The following is a 22,773-nucleotide window of genomic DNA, read 5'->3' as shown; positions in this document are numbered from 1 at the left end:
GGACCTGATTGTAAATTGGTGAAAGATAATGTTGCAGGACCCCCCCCCGTTCAGAGATGGCTTCTCTACTCTATTGTGGATAAAATCTCCTCCGACAGGCTCTCAGGCTAACTAATGATAGTCCGGACATACAGATTGAAAGAGCTCACAGCTCAGCCAGACCATACACCACCTCGCTGCATAATAGTGAAGTTTCTAAGCTTCAAAACAAAAGAAACAATACTGCACAAAGCATGGCAGGGGAAAGGGATCAACTGGAATGAAAACAAAATAAATCCACACCACGACTACCAACCACTCATCCTCAACAAGCGAAGACAATATGTGGAGGTTCGCAGGTCCTGAAGGAAAACCAAGAACATTTCCAGACTCTCTTCCCGGTCAGACGGTGTGTGAGACATAAAGATGAAACATAAGTCTATGACACAGTAGAGGAGGCAACTGAGGGCCTGTCCAGAAGAGGTTATTCCATGAAGATCATCAAACCTCCAGAGACACTCATGAAGCACATACGACGGCTAACCTGGAGGAAAGTAGAAAGGCGAGCCACAAAGACGGCGTTCAATGCTGGACAAGAATCGAGCTGCAAGAAGAAGCGTTGAGCCTTTAGGAGAACGTCACCGGGACCTTCTGCAGAATAACGGACCACACACCGCTGGTTATACTTTTCTGCTGTGGAATGTAAGGATTGATTTCAATATTGTCTCTGCCGCCTCTCTTTGAGACCCAGCTGAGTCAACATGAAGACAGGCGAGTTTCTAGACACTTAAGAGACTCTAAGATGATTTGTTTTGGGTTCATTTTGCTGCCGTCGCCACAAGGAGCCCCTTTCACTGGACTCAGGAGGAGGACTTTCCCCTTAGAGCCCCTCCAGTGAGGCTCCATGGGGTCAAGTTGAAATTCAGACATGTTTACTTTTCTTCTCACAGATCAGGGAGGCAGAGAGGAGTGGCGCTTTGATATCCAGTGCTGTACACTGTGAGCACATATCTGAATATAAAGATAAGGAAGGCAGATATGTTATAATTACAGGTAAAATAGAGGGTTCTGTGATGAGCTTCCTAAATGTGTACGCCCCTCCTGGTACTGAGTGGTCCTTTAATAAGAACATATTTGAATTAATAACTACAAAAAGTAAAGGACCTTAATATGTGGCGGTGATTTTAATATTCGATTAAACTCGAGAATGGACTCTTCAAATGGAAAATTTGATGCTAAAAACATTAATAATGAATGAAATAGGAACTGTAGATGTGTGGAGGGATTTAAACCATCTTGTCAAGATTATGCACACTATTCATCTGCCCACAATGTCTGTTTTATAGATTATTTTTATGTTTAAAAATGATCTCCATAAAGTACAGGACAGAGAAATTGTACTCTCTCAGACCATGACCCCGCCTACCTCTCATTAAACCTTAACAAGTTCAGGTCCACCCTCTGGAGGTTGAATACAAGCATCCTAAAGTACCCGGCAATTAAAGAAAAACTGAAAATTGAACTGAAATGGTACCTGGAACATAACGCCAACGAAGAGGTAACGCTGCCATACTCTGGGACGCTCTGAAAGCCGTGATTAGAGGTAAAATAATAACATCTCCTCCAACGAAAAGAAAACTCCACAACAAAGACTTAAACTTTTAGAAAGAGAGTTGAAGAAACTTCAAAAAGAACAATCAGGAACTCTAAAGGATGACACAGTTTTAAAAAGAAATAGATGAAATAAATCCACAGGATGTCCTCAAAAAGCTCCTCTTTATAAAACAACAGTACTGTGAGATTGGGGGGAAATCATGAAAGATTTTGTCATTTAAACTACGGAAACAACAAACAGAGAGAACGATGCACAAAATAAGAAACTGTACAACAAATGCAGCAGAAACTAACCTGGAGAAAATTCAACAATATGGTAAAGCATTCAGTTTCCAACCACAACTGAACAATGAACATCAGACTGACACCTCCTTCTCTTCAATTCATCAACCTAAGGTCAGAAATGAACAAAATGAGAAACTGATTTCTAAGATGACAGAATTACCATCAGCAATTGGGAGGCTAAAAGGAGGAAAGTCGCTTTCACCTCAGAATGGTACAAAAAGTGAAAGATGAATTAATTCCAGGACTATTAAAAGCATTCAGTTGGGTGCTGAAAGAGAAATGAATCCCCCCTCATGGAGAGAGGCAATAATTTCTGTTTTTCCCAAAGAGAGGAAAGATAATTGGAGTGTGGGAATGATGGTCCTGTAAGTGTTCTAAATATTCACTACCAACTGTTCACCTCCATACTGTCATAAAGACTGGAATAAAGATCAGACAGGCTTCATAAGACAAAGACAGACCAAAGACAGCATTAGGAAAACACTGCATGTTGTGAGAAAAGCTGCACAGCAGAAACTGGAGACCCTTACAATAAGTTTGGATGCAGGGAAAGCTTTTGATTCTGTGAGATGGTCATTTTTATAGAAAATATTATCAAAATTTGGGATTCACACAACTATAATTGACACATTTGCACCTTTGTAAGATAAACCAACTGCCAAAATAAAAATTAACTGGGACCTAAGTAACTGCTCTACTCTGGAAAGAGGAACCAGACAGGGATGTTTATAGAAGCCCTGAGTCAGTGGATCCGACAGAGACCTGATATAAAGGGGTGACAATGACATCTGGGGAGCAAAAGGATGACTTATTTGCTGATGATCTATTAATAATTTTAATACAACTCACACACACTCCCTACTGCAATGAAAATATGACTCAAGTCCTGAAGAGCTCCTCTGGTCTTTCTTCTTCTTTGTGCAGATGGAAGTTAGACTTATCAGGACCGTGTTTGTTCTGAGAGGATGAAGTGTGTCCTGATGATCCAGATGTTGAAGCAGCAGCTGGTGTGTAGAGACTCTGACTGGACTGGGAACTGCTTTCTGATCATTGTCAGGACTTTATTCCACCTTGTTTTTTCCCAGTCAAATATCCGAGGGATGAACACCAATAACAGTTCATAAACTGCTCTTTTACAGCTCAGTTCATTCTTTTAGTGTTTTTCTTTCTTCACATATTCATCATGTGTCATTTACTGTGGACTTATTTGTTCATCTCTGTCATTCATTCCAAGCAGCTTATTTACAGACGCTGCAGTTTTGTCATGTGTGCAAAATCTGAAATGTAACACCGCTCTCTGGTGGTCATGGTTGGTAACTACACATTTCTATTTTATTTTCCATCTGTTGCAGTAAAATGTCATTTGTACGTTGATGAGTTGTGTTTGTCTGAACATGACTGTTAGTCAGGATCATAATAGACCAGACTCTGAGCAGCTTTCTCTTCTTCTTCTCTTCTCTCTTTTCTGTTTTTTTTCTTGTGTCTTGTTTTGGTTGTTTTCACAGTTTTTACAGTTTTGAATATTACAGGATTGCACTGGTAATATTAACATATTTTTCCTGACATCATTGCTGCCATTTTATACAGGTTGTTGATTTTTTTTTTAATCAATCAGCTTCTAATTTGCAAAGATAATGATTTTTTGATGTGGACATTATTTACAATCTTGGCCTTTTTTAAGGGTTAATATGAAAATCTATATGTCTGACATTTTTTATTGTGATTTTACTAGATATTATCTGTGATTTCACAAGAATAAATAAATAAGAAATTTCATTAATATTTACAGCTAAAACGTTCTTTTTTCCAGTGCAGCTCTGGTTTTTGTAGCTCCAGCATTAACTGAAGCTCCATCTCGGTACTTTGATGAATTACTGTATCTGAGAGCTGCATGAAAGGAAAACCTTTTGCTGTAAAGGGGATTCCACAAGTTACTGCTTCATAAATATTCACTATGTGTCCAATCAGTTCCATCATCAGGAGGACGTCTCAGTGTGTCTGTCCTGATGGAAACATCAGCAGCACTTCCAGTTCATTTCTGATGTTCTCATGATGTACATCTGTTTGACTTTGATTCCATTAAAGCTCTGCTGAACATGAACACTGAGGAAATACTGAGGCTGATGGACTTCTTTCTGATTGGTTATATCCACGGTTCACTGTAAATTGCAATAAGTTTATATCTTGGAACAAAGGTTCTGTTTTGCAACACTAAGCATGTAAGAAGCTGTAAAATGATTGTTTGAAAATAAATAAAGATTTAGTTTTTAAAAGAATAAATTGAAAAACAATTCAGATCAAACTGATTCACTAAATAATCCAAATATGGCCACAAAGAAAGCTAATAAACGTTTGAAAGCAAGTTCAAACTAAACAAAACTGTATAAACTACACCGCAAAGCACTCTGGGAAACGCGTCAACCTTTGCCCCTGGATTACGTCACCACGTCAGTTACATCAGTTACGTTTACACGCAGCGCCAAACTGTCAGTTGAGATGCCAGTTGAGGCTGTTAGCAGTCGAAGTCTGCAGTTTGCTCGTTTCTTCGCAAACCTGAGCGGATGAACGGCGACAGGAGCGGCAGAACAGCGACTCATGTGAGTTTTTATTCAGTTTTTAACCCGACAACACCGAATAAAGCGGTTTAAAGTGACCGCGGTGATGCTAGCTGCTGCTGGTGGTTGTTGTTGTAGCTGTTAGCATCAGTTAACTCTGATTTAGTTTAATTTAAAACCAAAGATTTCCATAAAGATAAAACTCAGCTCACCAACAGCCTCTATTTCATTAATATATGACATTATTACTACAGCAGCAGAAGAGTGAACGTACTCAGTGTTTAGATGGAGCAGCTAACGTTAGCATTAACTCTGAATATGATCACAGTCTGTTCATTTTGTGGGATATGATGATGCTCAGTATGAATTAAACTATAAGTTTTAACTGTCAGGGCTGAATGTGAAGCCAGTAAACGGTGTCTGGTGGGACTTTAACCCCAATTAGTTCACTATCTGCGAAGAAAATAATGGACAAAGAGCACAAACCTAATGCAAATCATTGAGAGACAGTTAAAACATTCAGCATTTAGCCACAAAACAGTGGAGATTATTTCACTGTGAGTGATTTTGTCTTTGTAAACCTCCGATTATCAGCAGACTCAAATAGAAAACCTTTCTGACTTGTTTCACAGTGGTGACAGAACATCAGTGCTCTGTCAGACAAAAAAACATTACAAAATATTACAAAAATGAGACTCAAACGACAAAAGCGAGAAACAAAACAACAAAAAATGAGACAAAAAATTACACAAATGACATAAACAAGACCAAAAATAACCAAAGAAAGAAACAAAATGACAAAAAGTAGACAAACAGCACAGCGATATATAAAAACACAAAATGACAAATGACATGAAACAAAGAAAAAAGAGGGAAAAAATTAGGCAAGGCAAGGCAAAATATTACAAAAATTAGACTCAAAACGACAAAAAATTCCACAAATGAGACCAAAAATGACAAAAGCGAGAAACAAAATGACATCAAATAGACAAATGACAAAAATGAAAAATTAAATGATTAAACTGAGACACAAAATGACAAATGGCACGAAGAGACAAATAATTAGTCAAAAAAGTTACAAAGCAAAAACCATAGACAAAAAAATTACACAACTGACACAAACTAGACAAAAAAGATAAAATCAAGAAACAAAATGACAAAAACATGAGACGAACCACAAAAAGACCAAAAACAAGACAACATATTGCAAAAATGAGGAATAAAACAACAAAAGTATTTTACTTTATGATCTAAACAACTTATCATGGTCTGGGAATTATTTTAAATATATAGTTTTACTAATTTACAATCTGCAGTTAATGTCTGAGAGAGTTTGTGCAGAGAGAACAGATACAAAGAGTGTGTTGTTGTGTTCGTCTCCATACGCTGTTTTCTGACTTCTATAAGGAGCCCCAGGAGCAGATTACTGCAGCAAATCCTCAACAACAACCGCTGTCATTGTGTGGTACTATGTGGGTTTAACGTCGGTCAGAGGGAGGATTGTGTGTTTTCTTTTCTGAAACATGTTAATGGGAAACTTTCTGCTCCACAGTGAACCAAAGACGACGGAAAGACAGCCATGGGAGGCCTGCTATCCAGATGGAGGGTGAGGGAATTCAGTTTAGAATAACATGCCAGGGGGTTTAACCCTTTAAGCTTCAGTGTACCGCCGGCGGTACACCTACTAATTTGCATAGGAATTTCAGGAATGTCCGACGGCTGCAAACACGATTACACAAACACTATACGCCGATGGAAAGCTTAGATTCTCATGAATCCGCCGGTATAAACCACTTTCAGATGTGATTACCACAGCGGGTGAGAAAAACACATTTGTCCGACAAAAACAAATATTCATCCATCCGTTCTCTATACACGGCTTCAACGCACACAGCGCGACTCACATTTCCGGGTTTATTATTACACACAAAAAAAAAGATTCCATAAAAAACGGCCATAATCCAACCTTTTACATCAGATGACACAAGCCAGTAAACTATTTTATCTAAAACATGTCCTGAAGTCGGTATAAAATCCCCGAATCGGTCGTTTTCAAGGAAATGCACCTCCCGATGCCCGTCCAATATTCCCTGTATTTTTCGTAATTTTTTTATTTAAAAATAGAATATTAGCGATTTTTTGTACTGAAAACGGCTGGAAATGACTGAAGCTTAAAGGGTTAAACTGTCTCCTTTTGTCTTGTTCCTGTCATTTTTGTCTAGTTTTTGTTGTTTTGTGTCTCATTTTTGTCGTTTTTTGTCTTGTTTTTGTTGTTTTGTGTCTCGTTTTTGTTGTTTTGTGTCTTGTTTTTGTCTCTTTGTGTCTTGTTTTTGTGGTTTTGTGTCTTGTTTTTGTTGTTTTGTGTCTTGTTTTTGTTGTTTTGTGTCTCGTTTTTGTCGTTTTGTGTCTCGTTTTTGTCGTTTTGTGTTTCATTTTTGTCATTTTCTCTCATTTTTGTCATTTTCTGTTTTGTTTCTGTCTTTTTTGTTTCATTTTTGTCTTTTGTGTCGTGTTTCTGCTGTTTTTATGTCTTCTTTGGAGCCACAATGACTAACCAGTTAACTGTCAACTGTAAAATATTCAGTAATAAGTATTTTGATCATCGGTTTGGCTCATTTTTAAGAGTAAAACAGTCTAAAATGTGAATGTCTTTGAGTTTCTTTCCTCCACTTGGAGTCAAAACAGAACATTTATCACCATTTTCTGACGTGTTCTTGACCAAACAGCAGAAAATGGTCTTTAGTTGCAGCCCTGCTTTAAGCACAGTGTGTCTAAATACAGGAATGAAAAATGTTCAATAGTAATACAGGACTAATGCAGGTTTTTATTAAAGAGATAAGAGTTTTTTTGGTGCTGACTCCACAGATTGTTGCATGTCCTGGGACTGGCTTTTCAGAATAAAAGCTTTAAATAAAACGGGGGCAGCAGACTGTCTACCTGGCGAGCTAAATTTTTAGAAAAAATACTCAAAACCCTCAAACTTCACGTTGAATTCTCGTGTTTTCATGTCTAAACAGAAGGGCAGCAGGAAATTAAACAGACAGTCCTTACCTGAGTATGTTTTAAAGAGCAGAAGTGATTTATTTCTGTGTGTATTTTTAGCTTTAGCCCTGAACAGCGAGCTAAACGTTTTGTCCTGTGAGACGCTCTGGTCATGAACACACTGAACTCAGACTAGATTCAGCTCCTATTTTTAGACGTAGTCAGAGGGAAACGTCAGGTTTGCTTTGTCCACATGAAGCTCAGATGTTCAGTGAGCTAAAAACTGATAAAACACTAATGAACATGGATTTACAGGAACAGTCTCTAAGTGTTTACTGTGCGTCTGTTTGCTGCTCTGACGGTAATTTTCTGATTTTTATCCCCGATCCAGATGAAGCCGACCACAGTGGAGCAGCTGGAGAACCTGGACAAGGTACTGATGATGTGTTTTACAGATTTATGAACTCACACATGGAAAATTAATGAGCTCCAGCCCATAATAAGAATCTGAAATATGAGCTCATAGTCATTTTGGACCCATTTCTAGTAATTTCTTTAACCCTTCTCAGCCATCCTAGACCATTAACTCACGTTGGACAGATTTTGAACAATCGAGGAGCTTTTGTGAAGCAAGTTCTGGACTAATTTGAGTCATTTCTAGCTATTTTGCACGTCTTTTGGGTCATTTTTGACAAATTTTGACAACATTTAGAGAACATACTTATTTTCTGAGAACATATTTGAGTCATTTTGGACATTTTTGTTTTTAGTCCTTTTTAGAACCCTTCTAAGCCATCCTAGACATCCTTTTGGACAGATTCTGGCGGTAAAAGAGGATTTTTGAGCAACCTTTCAACACATTTCTCATGATTTTGGACAAATGACAACAAGTGAACACTCCATGATCACATGATTGTGATCCTACAACAAATCCACCGCTGAGGACCACGAATGTTTATCAGACTGTGACTGTGAATAATTCCTACTTTTTAAAGACAATTTTAATAGTTTGAGGACATTTTATAGTCATTTTGGACCCATTTTTAGTAATTTCTTTAACGCTTCTCATCCATCCTAGACCATTAACTCATCTTGGACAGATTCTGAACAGTTCAGGGGGATTTTCTGAGCAAGTTCTGGACTAATTTTAGTAATTTTGCACACATTTCGGATCATTTTTGCCAAATTTTGACAACATTTAACGAACATTCTTATTTTCTGAGATCAGATTTGAGTCTTTTTGGACGTTTTTCTTGTTTTTAGTCATTTTTGGAACCCTTCTAATCCATCCTAGACGTCTTTGTCTGCGATCTGAAGTCATTTATAGAACCAGAACAGCATGAAGAAGGAGAGAGAATCAGAAATGTCTTCTGTCAGTAGGACTCAGTTAGAATGATGGAAACCAGAGATAAGTTATTTATTTTACAAAAACTGACATATTTCCTCTACATACTACGGATATTTACCAATGTAGATTTTAAATTAGTGTTATACTGTAAACACAGTTCAGCTGAAAACTCTGTTTTTTTGTCATGGGACTGTTGGTCGTAGCTGAGTCAATATTAGCTTCACAGATGCACTGAAAAATGCAGAATTTTTAGTTTTTCACACTATCTGGTTCCAACAAAAGCTTTATTTTTAATGAATCTGTCACTGAGGCGTGTAGAATAAATGGATTTTGGTGAATTCTTACAGTATAGTAACTGTTTTTTCAGTTTGCTGCTTTTTCTTGGCTCCTAAATTGTCTCATTGTGGTGATTTTAACGTGCTGCTGGTTTTTATGGTTCAGCGGCTTAACGTCCGTCTTTCCTCTGCAGGAAATCAAAGAGCTGGAGGAGTTCAGAGCCAAAAACCAGCGGCTGCAGAAGGTAAAAGCGGTAAAACGTGACGACGTACAGCGACACAGCTGGGCTTTCCTCACCGATGTGTTTGTGTGTGCAGCTGTGGGTGGGCCGGCTGCTTCTCTACTCGTCTGTTCTCTACCTGCTGACGTCTCTGGTCGTCTACTGCCTCTACCTGCCTGAGGAGTGGCTGCAGAGGATCGCCATGGCCCTGCCTTTCTTCATCTACCCCGTCCTGTGAGCGATGCCTCCGTACCGATGCGTGTTTAACCCTGGTGTCGTCCTGTGGGTCAGATAGACCCGTTTTAAAGTCTGAAAATGTGGGAAAAGATGTATCTTTATGTCCACATTTTCAACATTTTTGGACAATTTTTCAACATTTTTTGGTGGAGAAAAAAAGAAATGTTAAAAAAAGTTTCTTAAAGAACATTCACATAAAAATCAACCAAAATCCAGCACATTTCTCTGGATTTTGATTTTTATGTGAATGTTCTAAAAGAAAATATTAGAAGTTTTACTGATACATATGGAATCATTTTTATATTTGTAGGATTTTTTTGGGAAGATTTCTATTCATTTTTTGAAAATATTTACAAGAATTTTCTTGCCAAATTTGGGGATTATTTTTGAAATAAAACTTTTAAGGAATTATTGGAACTTTCTTGCTGAAGGTTTTGCAAATTTTCTGAAATTTTTTTGCTGAATTTTTTTGTTTTTTCAGACAAGGAAGCAATATTTTTTGCTGTGGGTAAATGAAGACAAGCGGAGGTTTAATCCATTTTATTCTGGTGCAGTTTTACGAGTAAAAGCAGGTGCTGGTGTTCATTTGACGCTCATAATGGAGGATGTTTGTTTGTCTTCTGCAGCGTTTGGTTCATCAGGAAGTTGTTGATTTTCCTCTTTTCCAAACGCACCGAGAGAAACAGTAAGTTCAGCTCAAACTTTACATTTTGTTGATTATTAGAGTTTTAAAATCACATTTCAAACTTCATTCTTTTGTTAAGTTTCTCTTTTTTGTTTTACCAAAGTTGAAGAAAACCTGAAATGAAGATGTCCGACATTTTCAATAACAGTGATTCCACAGAGTATAGATTTTTATTATTTAGACCAGGGGTGTCCAACATGAGGCCCGTGGTCCAAAAGTGGTCCTCCAGAGGGTCCAATCCGGCCCTCAAAGTGTAAAAATTACAGAGAAGACATTAACTGCAGATTGTAAATTAGTAAAACTATAAATTTAAAACCATTTCTAGACCATGACAAGTTGTTTGGATCAGAAAGTAAAATACTGGATTGTTCCTTTGTTGTTTTGTGTCTAATTTCTGTAATATTTTGTCTTGTTCTGTTGTTTTTTGGTCTTTTTTGTGTGCCTTTGGTCGTTTGTCTCAGGTTTTTATCTTTGTTTCTTGTTTTTGTTGCTTTGTTTCCTTTTTGCCTCGCTTGTGTTTTTTGTCATTTTGTGTTTTCCTTTGTTTGTTGTTTTGTGTTTTTTGGGCCGTTTTGTTTCTCGCTTTTGCCATTTTTTTAATCTTATTTGTGTCTTATGTAACTTTTTGCCTCTTTTTTGCCATTTGTCCATTTTTTTGTCGCTGTCTAACTTTTTGTCTCTTCCTTGTTTTGTTTTGTGTCGTTTGTCTCGTTTTTGTCCTTTTGTTTCTCGTTTTTGTCCATTTTTTTTTTTGCTTTGTCACTTTTGTCTAATTATGTGTCTCTTTGTGTTTTTTCTTGTTTGTCACATTTTTTCCCATCTTGTGTCTCAATTTTATCGCTTTGTTTCTCTCTTTTGTCATGTTTGGTCTGGTTTATGTCATTTTTTGTCTCACGTGTTTGTTATTTTGCTTCTTTTTTGTCGTTTTCTGTTTCCTTTTTGTCTCACTTGTTGCTTTCATCATATTTTTGTCACTTTGTGTTTTGCTTTATTCATTGTTTTGTCTTGTTTTTGTCATTTTTTTTGTCTCGCCAATGTTGTCTTTTTGTCGTTTTGTATCTTTTTTTGTGTAATTTTTGTCCTTTTTTGTTTTGTTTGTGTTGTTTTTTGTCTTTTTATGTCTGACTTTTCTCGTTTGTCTGTTTTTTTTGTCGCTTTGTGCCTTTTTTGTCTCTTGTTCGTTTCATGTCGTTTGTCTCATTTTTGTCATATTTTGTTTTGGTTGTTTTTTGTCTTTTTTTGTGGTTGTGATCCTCCAGTAAATCCTCTGCTTCAGCTCCAGGTGACTAAATGTTGTGTTCCTTTGTAGACACTCTGTGATCTGGAAGCTGTAATGTGGAAATGATAAACTGAGGATGAATGCTGATGAAAATGAACTTATTTTTCTTACGAATTTTCAAGTTGTTCATGATGTTAACGTCAGAAAAAAGTCTAAAATAAATGCAGTACAAAAATAAAATGCAGATTAATTGGCTTACTAATATCTTAAATACACGCCTGTTTGATTTTTTTTAGACTTTTAGAGCAGAAATGGATGAAAATGAAACTGAATGCAGATGATTTTTTTTGTCTTTTTTCTAGATGATAAACTGGAAGACCTGAAGGTTGTCAAAAAGAAGATTGTAAGTTTCTAATCCTTCACACACACAGACTGTTGATATTATGGGTTGTAGGCAGTCTGGCAGACCTTCCTCCTCATGTCGCCGTTTCTAGTCTGTGGTGCTTCATTTAGAAAAGCTAAAACAGTCTTCATCCTGTTTGGAGTTTATCTTTATTTTTCAGGTAGATTTCCTTTGTCGTTGTTGATTCATAGTGAGTGTTTTTATTTATTTAAAATGGGAATGTTCTAACTGAAGTTTTGTGTTTCCAGCTGGAGGAGGTGATGGAAACAGAGACGTACAAAAACGCCAAACTCATCCTGGAACGCTTCGACCCTGAAGCCAAGAAGAAAGCTGTGAGTGCTGCTGCTCATTTATTTCATCTGTTTCTGCAGTGTTGTTACTCCAACAAGGAGCATGGTGGACTTATGTGATGATCGGCGTCTGGCTGTCTGTTCATCTGTTCGTCTGTTCGTCTGTCTGCAACTTTACTCTAAAACAAAGTAACAGTTCTGGATGAAATTTTCAGTGAAGGTCAGAAATGACTCAAGGACCAAGTGATCAGATTCTGTCAGTGATGCAGCTTATAGTCTGGATCCACGGATTAGTTAAAGATTTCTGTATCATTGTGAGATAGCAGCATGGCGTCACTGTAACCATGACAACCAGTGAACACTACATCAGCTGTTTGTGATCCTACTACAAATCCACCTCTGAGGACTTATCAGGACTTATCCATCAGAAATGATCCAAGGAACAGCTGATTAAACTGTGGGGGTGTTTCTGAGTCCCGTCAGTTCCTGCTACATATTTAGGTCACGTGATCCGGTGTCCGTACATAACGTACACGTGCAGAACAGACGCCTGTACTCAGAGAAATGTCACTTTGTTTGTGGGTACATCTGTATTAAATGGTGCCATGATTTCTGCCATGAATTTTTTGGTGATTTCATCCGTCAGAAACGATACAGCGACTGAGCAGCCTAGGAGGAGGACTGAGCTCTCTGAAGATGTTTCTTGTCTTTTACTGCGTCTTTGTTTTGTGTGATACTTACATGGTTTGTTGTGTTGTAGGAGCTGGAGTCGACTCCAGTGCGTTCTCCGATGACTCCCAGACCCGGACAAGGTGAGACGTCGACAGGATGAAGTGATGTTTGATCGTCTACAGACCAGAGTCACAGAAACTCTCCTGTTAAATCATAAAACCACGTCACATTCTGCCTCTGAAGCAGCAACAAAGCAGATTCCAGGAAGAACTTGTTTCCTCTCCGCAGAACTTCGGCAGAGGGGCGTCCCGATGATGCCGATGGGAACGCCGGCCGCGATGGGAATGACGCCGCCACCCGGAGCCCGGCCGATGATGGGCCCAGGAGGGACACCTGTGGGTAAGGAACACCTCACCTGTAGACAGGCAGGTAAACTCAGAACACTGTGAGGAATATCAGACAATCAATACTCCGTCTCAGGTCATCAAATTATGAAACATTCTCTGCTCTGTGAATGTCTCTGATTTGCCTGAAAGCATAAACTCTGGATATTTGTCAAGATTTCTGGGAAGTTCTAGGTTGATATATGGAGTTATTCTGAGATTAAAGTTCTTTTTAAAAATGCCATTTGACCTTTTTCTCTCTGAACAGCAATATCTCAGTCAGTATTAAAGATAAAAAGCTGACATTTTCTCTGTTATTTCTCAGCATGACATCGATCAGGATCTGTTTTATCCAACAAGTTAAATAATAATTCAGTTTTTCTGCTTCAACTTGATGGTTCAACAAGTATTTCTTAATAAAGAGTGTTCTGTGGGTTTTGTTTTATGGTGACATGCAGCTAAATATGGCTCAGAAATATTAAATCACTTCTGCGTTGTAATTTTTTTTGTTAATGAGCTCAAATATATAACTGATGGAACGGCTTCAGAATCAGAGATTATTTGATCTACTCATCCAATATTACAGATTATATTAAGATAATATTCTGAATCAATGTCATGATGAGTAATAAGAGTGAAATGTTTGGTTTTTTCTTTGACAGTTTCTGAGATATTATTGTTCAAACAGACTCAAATTTGAACTTAAGAAATGATCTGCTTAAAGAGGATCTACAGGCAGTTTTTGAGCGCAAGAATTTGATAAAAGAATCTAAAACTTCACAGATATCGTTTTAAATATCCAGAGTTTATGATGTAAAAGTTTCAAATAGCTCAGAGCCAGTGAAGCAGAAGTCTCGGATGATTTTAGACGGAATAGTCCACATCAATCGGTGAAGATTTTCAGTAAACCCAGATTTTCTCGGGCGTAGCTCTGAGTCGAAGGCAGCTGAAATGAAGAACCGGTCCGGCTGTCTTTGACTTGTTTCTGTCAGACGTCAGTTTGCGTCTTTATCTGGTGTTGCTCTTCCAACAGAACCTGTTCCTCTCTCAGCTCCAGGAGGACCGCCGGAGAGATCCGCTCTGTCGGCCTCCGTCCTGCAGGGGGCAGCACCCAGGACGCCCTGTTCCCCCATACCTGGTGTAGGTGGGTAGGAACACCTGGGACTGTTGTCTGGCAAAGGAATGTTTGTAGGAACGTCTAGATCCAGTTAAAGGGGAGCTTCACCCGGCCGAGCACTAAAAATGACCAATGCTGAAAGCTTCATATTGCACACACTTTTTAAGATAAGGTATGCAACCTGTACATGTTTAGAGACCTCTAAACACCAACTTTACTGTGAAACCATATTTTTTCATTTTGAACAACTGGATTTAAATTAAATACTGTTAAATTATGGAACCCGATATTAAATCTTGTATTTGCCCCAAGCAAAATCTCATGCAGTGTTTAACATAAAATGATACCAATGCACCACGTAGAACTTTAAGTATGAACCTGTGCACCTGTTAGGCATTTTGTCATATTTCACTGTGGTTACCATGGTAATGAAACCAAACAATTACTACAAATATTTTCATATATAACTCAACATAGAATGAAGTTATCAAAAAATGGCTAATAGGTGCATTCTACATAGCCTGCACTAGCAGCATGCCAAAAATGGGAAGTTTTGGTCAAAAGCGTAAGAAGGTAAATTAAGGGGCAGTTTATGTGTGTCCGAAAATCAAGTTTTGAGAAATCGGCACTTAAAGTTTATGATTAATGATTCATTATATAAGCAATCAAATAAAAAAGCAATTCATCAGGAGAAAGAATACATGTTTAGGTATATGATAATCATCTTGTTTAAAATTGGACTTTTTTACCCAAATCTATCATATTTGAAAGTAAAGCTCCCCTTAATATCTGCAGATACTGAGTCCTAATCTGATTCCATTTTCCTGGTAATAAACCACCAAAATGTATTAAAGTCTGTCCTGCTTAAGAAGATCATGATAAAACCTGATTTTATACTTTCAGGCTGGTTCTTAAAATACTATAGAACTTTAATAATTCTGAAGGAAATTCCTAAATCTTACTAAGATGATCAGGAGAGCACAGTGAGAGTTTAGTTAGCAACAGACACCATGTCAAAGACTTCTGAGGAGATGAATGACCTCCAAGCAGAGCTCTGGTGTTCAGAGACGTCTACACGCCGTCTGATTTTTGGCCAGCGCAGACCAAAGATGCAATGGTGAGAGAATCATGGCGATATCTTTGGTCGTGGCTCTGAATCAGTGGTGTACGTCATACTGTGAGACAGGTGACATGGTGACCAAGGACAGTGTCATAAATTTGTGGGGATCGTCTCCCAGTGTGATGCTGCTGGACCTACGACAACTAACTAACCGACCAATAGAAATGCAGGATGAGATGACGTACTGATCAGTAAACCCACATAGACGGTCTGAGGTGACAAAACACATCAAAACAAATCTGTGGGGTTTAAACAGAGAAGACAGCCTGGTAGAGTTGTGGCAGCAGAAGCCTTTTAGACGTGTCCTCCAGCTCGAACCACAACTGGACAACAGAACGAAACATGGAAGGATATAGTGACTACCAGGTTAGTACGCTAACATTAGCGGCTAACAAACACACACCGCTGTAAGTAGTGGCCACAGCACTTAGTTTATGTTACTAAATAATGTTTATGCTCCTGTTGTTTATTTTTCATGGATGGACGGAGCACACTGATGACGTTTTGTTCTTGCACATTCACTAGGCTGAGATTCAGCGGCGTTTTCATCATTTAATCTGCACACAGCAAACGTCACGTCGTGCCCAAAGATTATTAGATTCACGTCATACAGCGTAGCGAGCTGTGAACTTTGCTAAAATCACACAGTGTGCAGAGGCCTTCAGACAAACAGGAATCAACCAGGAGTTCCTTTCACATTTGCAAAAGGCAAATGTCCCCTATGGTCAGTTTCTGTTATCATTTAGTCGTTGATTGACAACACTGCAATTATCAAATGAGAAAATGATTAAAAATGAATTGTGCAATAGGTCCTGGACTTACGTCAGAGTTCCGTTCCTACAGATTGATGTAAGTCGGTTTTCGCTGTGAGTTGGAACTCCAGTGAAAATGTAAACAAAGCCGTTACGTACATCACAATATCGATCATAAAGTCATGAATGCCAACGACTTTCATCCATGGATGAGCCATTTTCCAGGAGGAAAACAGAGTTTGTTGATCTGTTTTTACAACCTGACCCATGTTTGTCGGTGTTTCTTCCTGTTCCCATCATTGTATTCTGTCTAATTTCACTTCCATGGAGACGGCTTTCCTTTTCTTCCAGCATCAGAAGAGTCTGACTTATGCTGGGAGCCATAATGAAGGACAAAAAGTTAGTGAATGTAGCACAATCCAAGGTGGAGTACAACCAGAGAATGGAAACAAAGCCGTCTGATAGCGCCATGTGACGAAACGTCGTAGGTCGATGATGTATACCGAGGAACCCCTGTACTCTCCTTTTATGGCCCCTATCTGAGTTTAAAGCTGAGATTTAAACTCTACATGCTCTGGTTCTGGTGGTTTCTGGTTTTATGCACCACTGGTCCCAGTGTGTGGTGAACTGCAGTAAAACCTCAAACCTCTACATGTTTCTGTACATCCCAGAGGAGTAGTGGAGTCTCTACTGTCTGTATTCACTCCTACATGTGGACTTCCTGCAGGTCTACATCCTCCAGGTCCTCCGCTAGCCAGACCCATCCTCCCCAAAGACAGAGGAGCTGTGGACAGAGTCATCGAGTACCTGGTGGGGGACGGACCGCAGAACAGGTGAACAGCCATGGACTACCTGTACTACACCTGTACTTCCTGTACTACAGCAGTACTACACCTGTACTACCTGTACTATTTGGACTACTTATACACTGACAGTCATTAAAAAGTCTGAGACCATATTTTTCAACACAATTTTTATTTTGAAGCCCCAAACTAAATTTTCTTCATATGAATCATTTGTTTAGCATATTGGCATGCAGAAACAAAAATGTAAAGTTTCAAGAATGATTTCAAAATAAAGAATGTCACAAAAGAAAACGGCACCTGCCAAACACAAAGTCACAACAGTCAATACCGAGTATGGCCTCCATGTGCTTGGATGCAGGCAGCAATCCGTCGGCGCATGCTTTGGACCAGGCTTCTGATTGTGGGTTGGGAACAGCCCATACGCCTGGCTACATCACTGTAGCTCAAAGCGGCCTCCACCATACCCAGTGCCCGGAGACGTTGTTCATGTGATAGACGCGGCATGATGCTGTTCACTGGACTAACAATGGTGGCCTTTTTTGGGCCTTTATATAGGCCTTCAGAACCCATTCTCACATTGTGCAGATACTCACTGAGTACTGCTTGGTGTGTGTTTGGTTCACTTTTGCAAAGTGACCAACCCATGTGCAATGAATCATGACAAAATGACAACTCATCATTATCTCAACTACCAGGGCACTTGATCATCAGTAAATCCACAATGAATCATTACAACCCCCCTACAAGTAGAATTCTGCCTACATTTCTACCTCAGAGTTTCTGTTGACTGTCAGTATACTAGCTGTACATCCTGTACTTTTTACCATTACTGCAGTGGAAGAAAGTTTCCAGTTTGTAATATTCTGTGTCGTAATGAAACTGATCATCATCATCAGAATAACTTGTTGTTAGTTTATGGCTCTGAACTTTAACTTCCTTCTGCAGTTTACCAAATTTCGTATACGTTATAAATCATTATATATACATTAAATATTACTACATGTCGTTCTCCAGACGGTGTATTTCCTTCCTCATCCTGCGTTTGGTTCTTGTTTCCTCCAGATACGCTCTGATCTGCCAGCAGTGTTTTTCTCATAACGGCATGGCGCTGAAAGAAGAGTTTGAATATCTCGGTAAGATCACAAAATTAAATTTAGTTCATTTTAATCTTACAAAAATGTTAAAAACCCGAAACCATCAAGTCTTGCCAACACTGGAGCAGATGGAGGCTCTAAAGACATTTAATTATTTGTGTTTTTAATTTGCTGAAAAGTCCCAGATTTGTCGTCACTGTTGCTTCCAGCGGAGTCTCTGTGGTGGTTTTCTCTCCACATGCTGTAGATGTGTTTCTTCTCTGAAAAAAGTTGAAAAAATAACCTAATCCTGATGTCAGGGAAAATGTATTCATATACATCAGTCAGAAAATCAAAATTGTTTCCATTGTTCTTTTGTATCTAATTTTTGTGGTATTTTTTCTTGCTTTTGTTGTTTTTTGTCTTCTTTTGTGTGACTTTTATCGTTCTGATCCTCCAGTAAATCCTCCATGGTTCAGTTCCAGGTGACTAAATGTTGTGTTCCCTTGTCGACACTCTGTGATCTGGAAGTTGTAATGTGGAAATGATAAACTGAGGCTGGAGCTTGATTAAACTGCATTTATAAAAAACACATTCAGGTTGTTGATGATGTTTAGTAAAAAGATAATTCCTTACATCTGAACATTTTTAGCACTAAACCAAAGGAACCATGAGGAGTTGTGGTTATTTATGGGCCATTATGCTGTGGTTTTACTGGTTTTACTGGAGATCAGACTGGGCTGAATGTGGAACCTGGACTAAGATGAGTTTGACTCTCCTGGACTAAAGTGACACATTCAGGTTCTTGACATCATGTAGAGCTGACCAATCCAGAATAATGGTGCTGATGCTCCTTTAAAGCTCTACTGGATCATTCTAATAACTATCCAGAGTGATTTGCATCCAGTACCTGTGTTACGCTTATAAAACGATGCAGCCTCCTCTCTCATGTCGTCCTCTGTTGTCTCTCCTCCCCTCCAGCCTTTCGCTGTGCTTATTGCTACTTCTTGAATCCGGCCAGAAAGACTCGTCCTCAGGCCCCCAGACTGCCAGAGTTCAGCTACGAGAGGAGGCTGAGGGCTGAGTCCCGCTCCCCAGGACCATCACCTCGTTCTGGGACGGACACGGAGGAGAGCGCGCCCCCCTCTGGAGGTACGGAGCCACACACACCTAACACAGAGCAAATCTAAAGAACAAATACATGTTTGAGAGCAAAACAGAAGAATAAAGTTCACCTTTAGAGGCTCAGCATCCATGAACTCACTGTTGGTTTTCTCTGTCACTGACTCAGCCTCCTAACCTCCCTCCTCCTGACGCTGTGTTTGATTCCTGTCAGCTGTAGTGACTTTAATTCTTGTGTAGTTCTTAGAGAAACCAGACGTCACTAAGGTTTAACCCTCTGAACTCCAGGCAGCAGCTTCTGGACATGTTTTAAAACTCCCATCGCATTTTAACTCATTGTCAACCATTTTTCTGTCTAAAGTCCTGAAGGAGAGAGAACTCAGAATGATACAGTTATAGTGACAATGTCTCTGTTAAATTACCACATAGAGATGCAACAAAACAACTAAATGATGTAACAACACAACAAAAAGACACACAATGACCTGAAAGAGACGTGAAGAACAACCAACAACACAACATGTCCGCAATGAGACTAAATCTCAACTACAAGATGCAAAAAACAGCAAAGAGCTAAAGTCCTGCAGCTCTAAAGGAAACACAGCAACATGGAGAAGGAGAGAGAAAGAAGAAATGTCTTCTGAGCAGCCGTTAGAATGGTGGAAACCAGAATAACTAACAGGAAGAGTTGCATTTCTTTGGTAATTTATTTGACAAAAACTAGAACCAACATGTTTCCAAGATTCCACAGATGTTACCAACACTGGAAAAACTGGAGGCTCCACGTGCCGTAGATATTTGACTATTAAAGCTTCTAGAAAGATCTGATCATCATCTGTAGAAGATGCTCCACCGTCAGCTGTAGAAGATGTTCCACCGTCATCTGTAGAAGATGTTCCACCATCATCTGTATAAAGATGTTCCACCGTCAGCTGTAGAAGATGCTCCACTGTCATCTGTAGATGTTCCACCATCATCTGTAGAAAATGTTCCACCATCATCTGTAGAAGATGCTCCACCGTCATCTGTAGAAGATGTTCCACCGTCATCCGTAGAAGATGTTCCACCGTCATCCGTAGAAGATGTTTCACCGTCATCCGTATAAAGATGTTCCACCGTCATCCGTAGAAGATGTTCCACCGTCATCCGTAGAAGATGTTCCACCGTCATCCGTAGAAGATGTTCCACCGTCATCCGTAGAAGATGTTCCACCGTCATCCGTAGAAGATGCTCCACCATCATCCGTAGAAGATGTTCCACCGTCATCTGTAGAAGATGCTCCACCATCATCCGTAGATGTTCCACCGTCATCTGTAGAAGATGCTCCACCATCATCCGTAGAAGATGTTCCACCGTCATCTGTATAAAGATGTTCCACCGTCATCCGTAGAAGATGTTCCACCGTCATCTGTAGAAGATGCTCCACCATCATCTGTATAAAGATGTTCCACCGTCATCCGTAGAAGATGTTCCACCGTCATCTGTAGAAGATGCTCCACCATCATCTGTATAAAGATGTTCCACCGTCATCTGTAGAAGATGTTCCACCATCATCTGTAGAAGATGTTCCACCATCATCTGTAGAAGATGTTCCACCGTCATCCGTAGAAGATGTTCCACCATCATCTGTAGAAGATGTTCCACCGTCATCTGTAGAAGATGTTCCACCGTCATCTGTAGAAGATGTTCCACCATCATCTGTAGAAGATGTTCCACCATCATCTGTAGAAGATGTTCCACCGTCATCCGTAGAAGATGTTCCACCATCATCTGTAGAAGATGTTCCACCATCATCTGTAGAAGATGCTCCACCATCATCTGTAGAAGATGTTCCACCATCATCTGTATAAAGATGTTCCACCGTCATCCGTAGAAGATGTTCCACCGTCATCTGTAGAAGATGCTCCACCGTCATCCGTAGAAGATGTTCCACCATCATCTGTATAAAGATGTTCCACCGTCATCCGTAGAAGATGTTCCACCGTCATCCGTAGAAGATGTTCCACCGTCATCTGTAGAAGATGCTCCACCATCATCCGTAGATGTTCCACCGTCATCTGTAGAAGATGCTCCACCGTCAACCGTAGAAGATGTTCCACCGTCATCCGTAGAAGATGTTCCACCGTCATCTGTAGAAGATGTTCCACCGTCAACCGTAGAAGATGTTCCACCGTCAACCGTAGAAGATGTTCCACCGTCATCCGTAGAAGATGCTCCACCATCATCCGTAGAAGATGTTCCACCATCATCTGTATAAAGATGTTCCACCGTCATCCGTAGAAGATGTTCCACCATCATCTGTAGAAGATGCTCCACCGTCAACCGTAGAAGATGTTCCACCGTCATCCGTAGAAGATGTTCCACCGTCAACTGTATAAAGATGTTCCACCGTCATCTGTAGAAGATGCTCCACCATCATCTGTAGAAGATGTTCCACCATCATCTGTATAAAGATGTTCCACCGTCATCCGTAGAAGATGTTCCACCGTCATCTGTATAAAGATGTTCCACCGTCATCTGTAGAAGATGCTCCACCATCATCTGTATAAAGATGTTCCACCGTCATCCGTAGAAGATGTTCCACCGTCATCCGTAGAAGATGTTCCACCGTCATCCGTAGAAGATGCTCCACCATCATCCGTAGATGTTCCACCGTCATCTGTAGAAGATGCTCCACCGTCATCCGTAGAAGATGTTCCACCGTCATCCGTAGAAGATGTTCCACCGTCATCCGTAGAAGATGTTCCACCGTCATCCGTAGAAGATGCTCCACCATCATCCGTAGAAGATGTTCCACCATCATCTGTATAAAGATGTTCCACCGTCATCCGTAGAAGATGTTCCACCATCATCTGTAGAAGATGTTCCACCATCATCTGTATAAAGATGTTCCACCGTCATCCGTAGAAGATGTTCCACCGTCATCTGTAGAAGATGCTCCACCATCATCTGTATAAAGATGTTCCACCGTCATCCGTAGAAGATGTTCCACCGTCATCCGTAGAAGATGCTCCACCATCATCTGTAGAAGATGCTCCACCATCATCTGTAGAAGATGTTCCACCGTCATCTGTATAAAGATGTTCCACCGTCATCCGGAGAAGATGTTCCACCGTCATCTGTAGAAGATGCTCCACCGTCATCTGTATAAAGATGTTCCACCGTCATCCGTAGAAGATGTTCCACCGTCATCCGTAGAAGATGCTCCACCATCATCTGTAGAAGATGCTCCACCATCATCTGTAGAAGATGTTCCACCATCATCTGTATAAAGATGTTCCACCGTCATCCGTAGAAGATGTTCCACCGTCATCCGTAGAAGATGCTCCACCATCATCTGTAGAAGATGCTCCACCATCATCTGTAGAAGATGTTCCACCATCATCTGTATAAAGATGTTCCACCGTCATCCGTAGAAGATGTTCCACCGTCATCTGTAGAAGATGCTCCACCGTCATCTGTATAAAGATGTTCCACCGTCATCCGTAGAAGATGTTCCACCGTCATCCGTAGAAGATGCTCCACCATCATCTGTAGAAGATGTTCCACCATCATCTGTATAAAGATGTTCCACCGTCATCCGTAGAAGATGTTCCACCGTCATCCGTAGAAGATGTTCCACCGTCATCCGTAGA

At 39.8% G+C, this 22,773-nt stretch overlaps 1 protein-coding gene across 5 annotated transcripts in view; it reads left to right on the top strand.

Moving 5' to 3' along the window:
* The first annotated feature begins 4,332 nt into the window (after positions 1 to 4,332).
* lnpk (lunapark, ER junction formation factor) overlaps positions 4,333 to 22,773 on the top strand; it is a 28,270-nt gene continuing 9,829 nt past the window's right edge. For 2 of the 5 annotated variants that reach the window (XM_051960295.1, XM_051960297.1), the window contains exons 1-14: positions 4,333 to 4,475; positions 5,986 to 6,039; positions 7,807 to 7,848; positions 9,233 to 9,283; positions 9,357 to 9,493; positions 10,123 to 10,181; positions 11,763 to 11,803; positions 12,052 to 12,135; positions 12,854 to 12,905; positions 13,054 to 13,164; positions 14,200 to 14,292; positions 16,865 to 16,970; positions 18,006 to 18,076; positions 18,998 to 19,168. In XM_051960295.1, coding sequence (XP_051816255.1) covers positions 6,013 to 6,039; positions 7,807 to 7,848; positions 9,233 to 9,283; positions 9,357 to 9,493; positions 10,123 to 10,181; positions 11,763 to 11,803; positions 12,052 to 12,135; positions 12,854 to 12,905; positions 13,054 to 13,164; positions 14,200 to 14,292; positions 16,865 to 16,970; positions 18,006 to 18,076; positions 18,998 to 19,168 — 1,045 coding nt within the window. In that variant the 5' untranslated portion in view covers positions 4,333 to 4,475; positions 5,986 to 6,012. Of the gene's footprint in view, positions 4,476 to 5,985; positions 6,040 to 7,806; positions 7,849 to 9,232; positions 9,284 to 9,356; positions 9,494 to 10,122; positions 10,182 to 11,762; positions 11,804 to 12,051; positions 12,136 to 12,853; positions 12,906 to 13,053; positions 13,165 to 14,181; positions 14,293 to 16,864; positions 16,971 to 18,005; positions 18,077 to 18,997; positions 19,169 to 22,773 lie in introns of all 5 variants that reach the window. The other 3 variants (XM_051960294.1, XM_051960296.1, XM_051960298.1) reach the window with 2 other exon arrangements.

Source organism: Acanthochromis polyacanthus, chromosome 15 (assembly GCF_021347895.1).
Source record: "Acanthochromis polyacanthus isolate Apoly-LR-REF ecotype Palm Island chromosome 15, KAUST_Apoly_ChrSc, whole genome shotgun sequence".
Classification (NCBI taxonomy): domain Eukaryota; kingdom Metazoa; phylum Chordata; class Actinopteri; family Pomacentridae; genus Acanthochromis; species Acanthochromis polyacanthus.
This window is presented reverse-complemented; position numbering and strand designations above follow the sequence as displayed.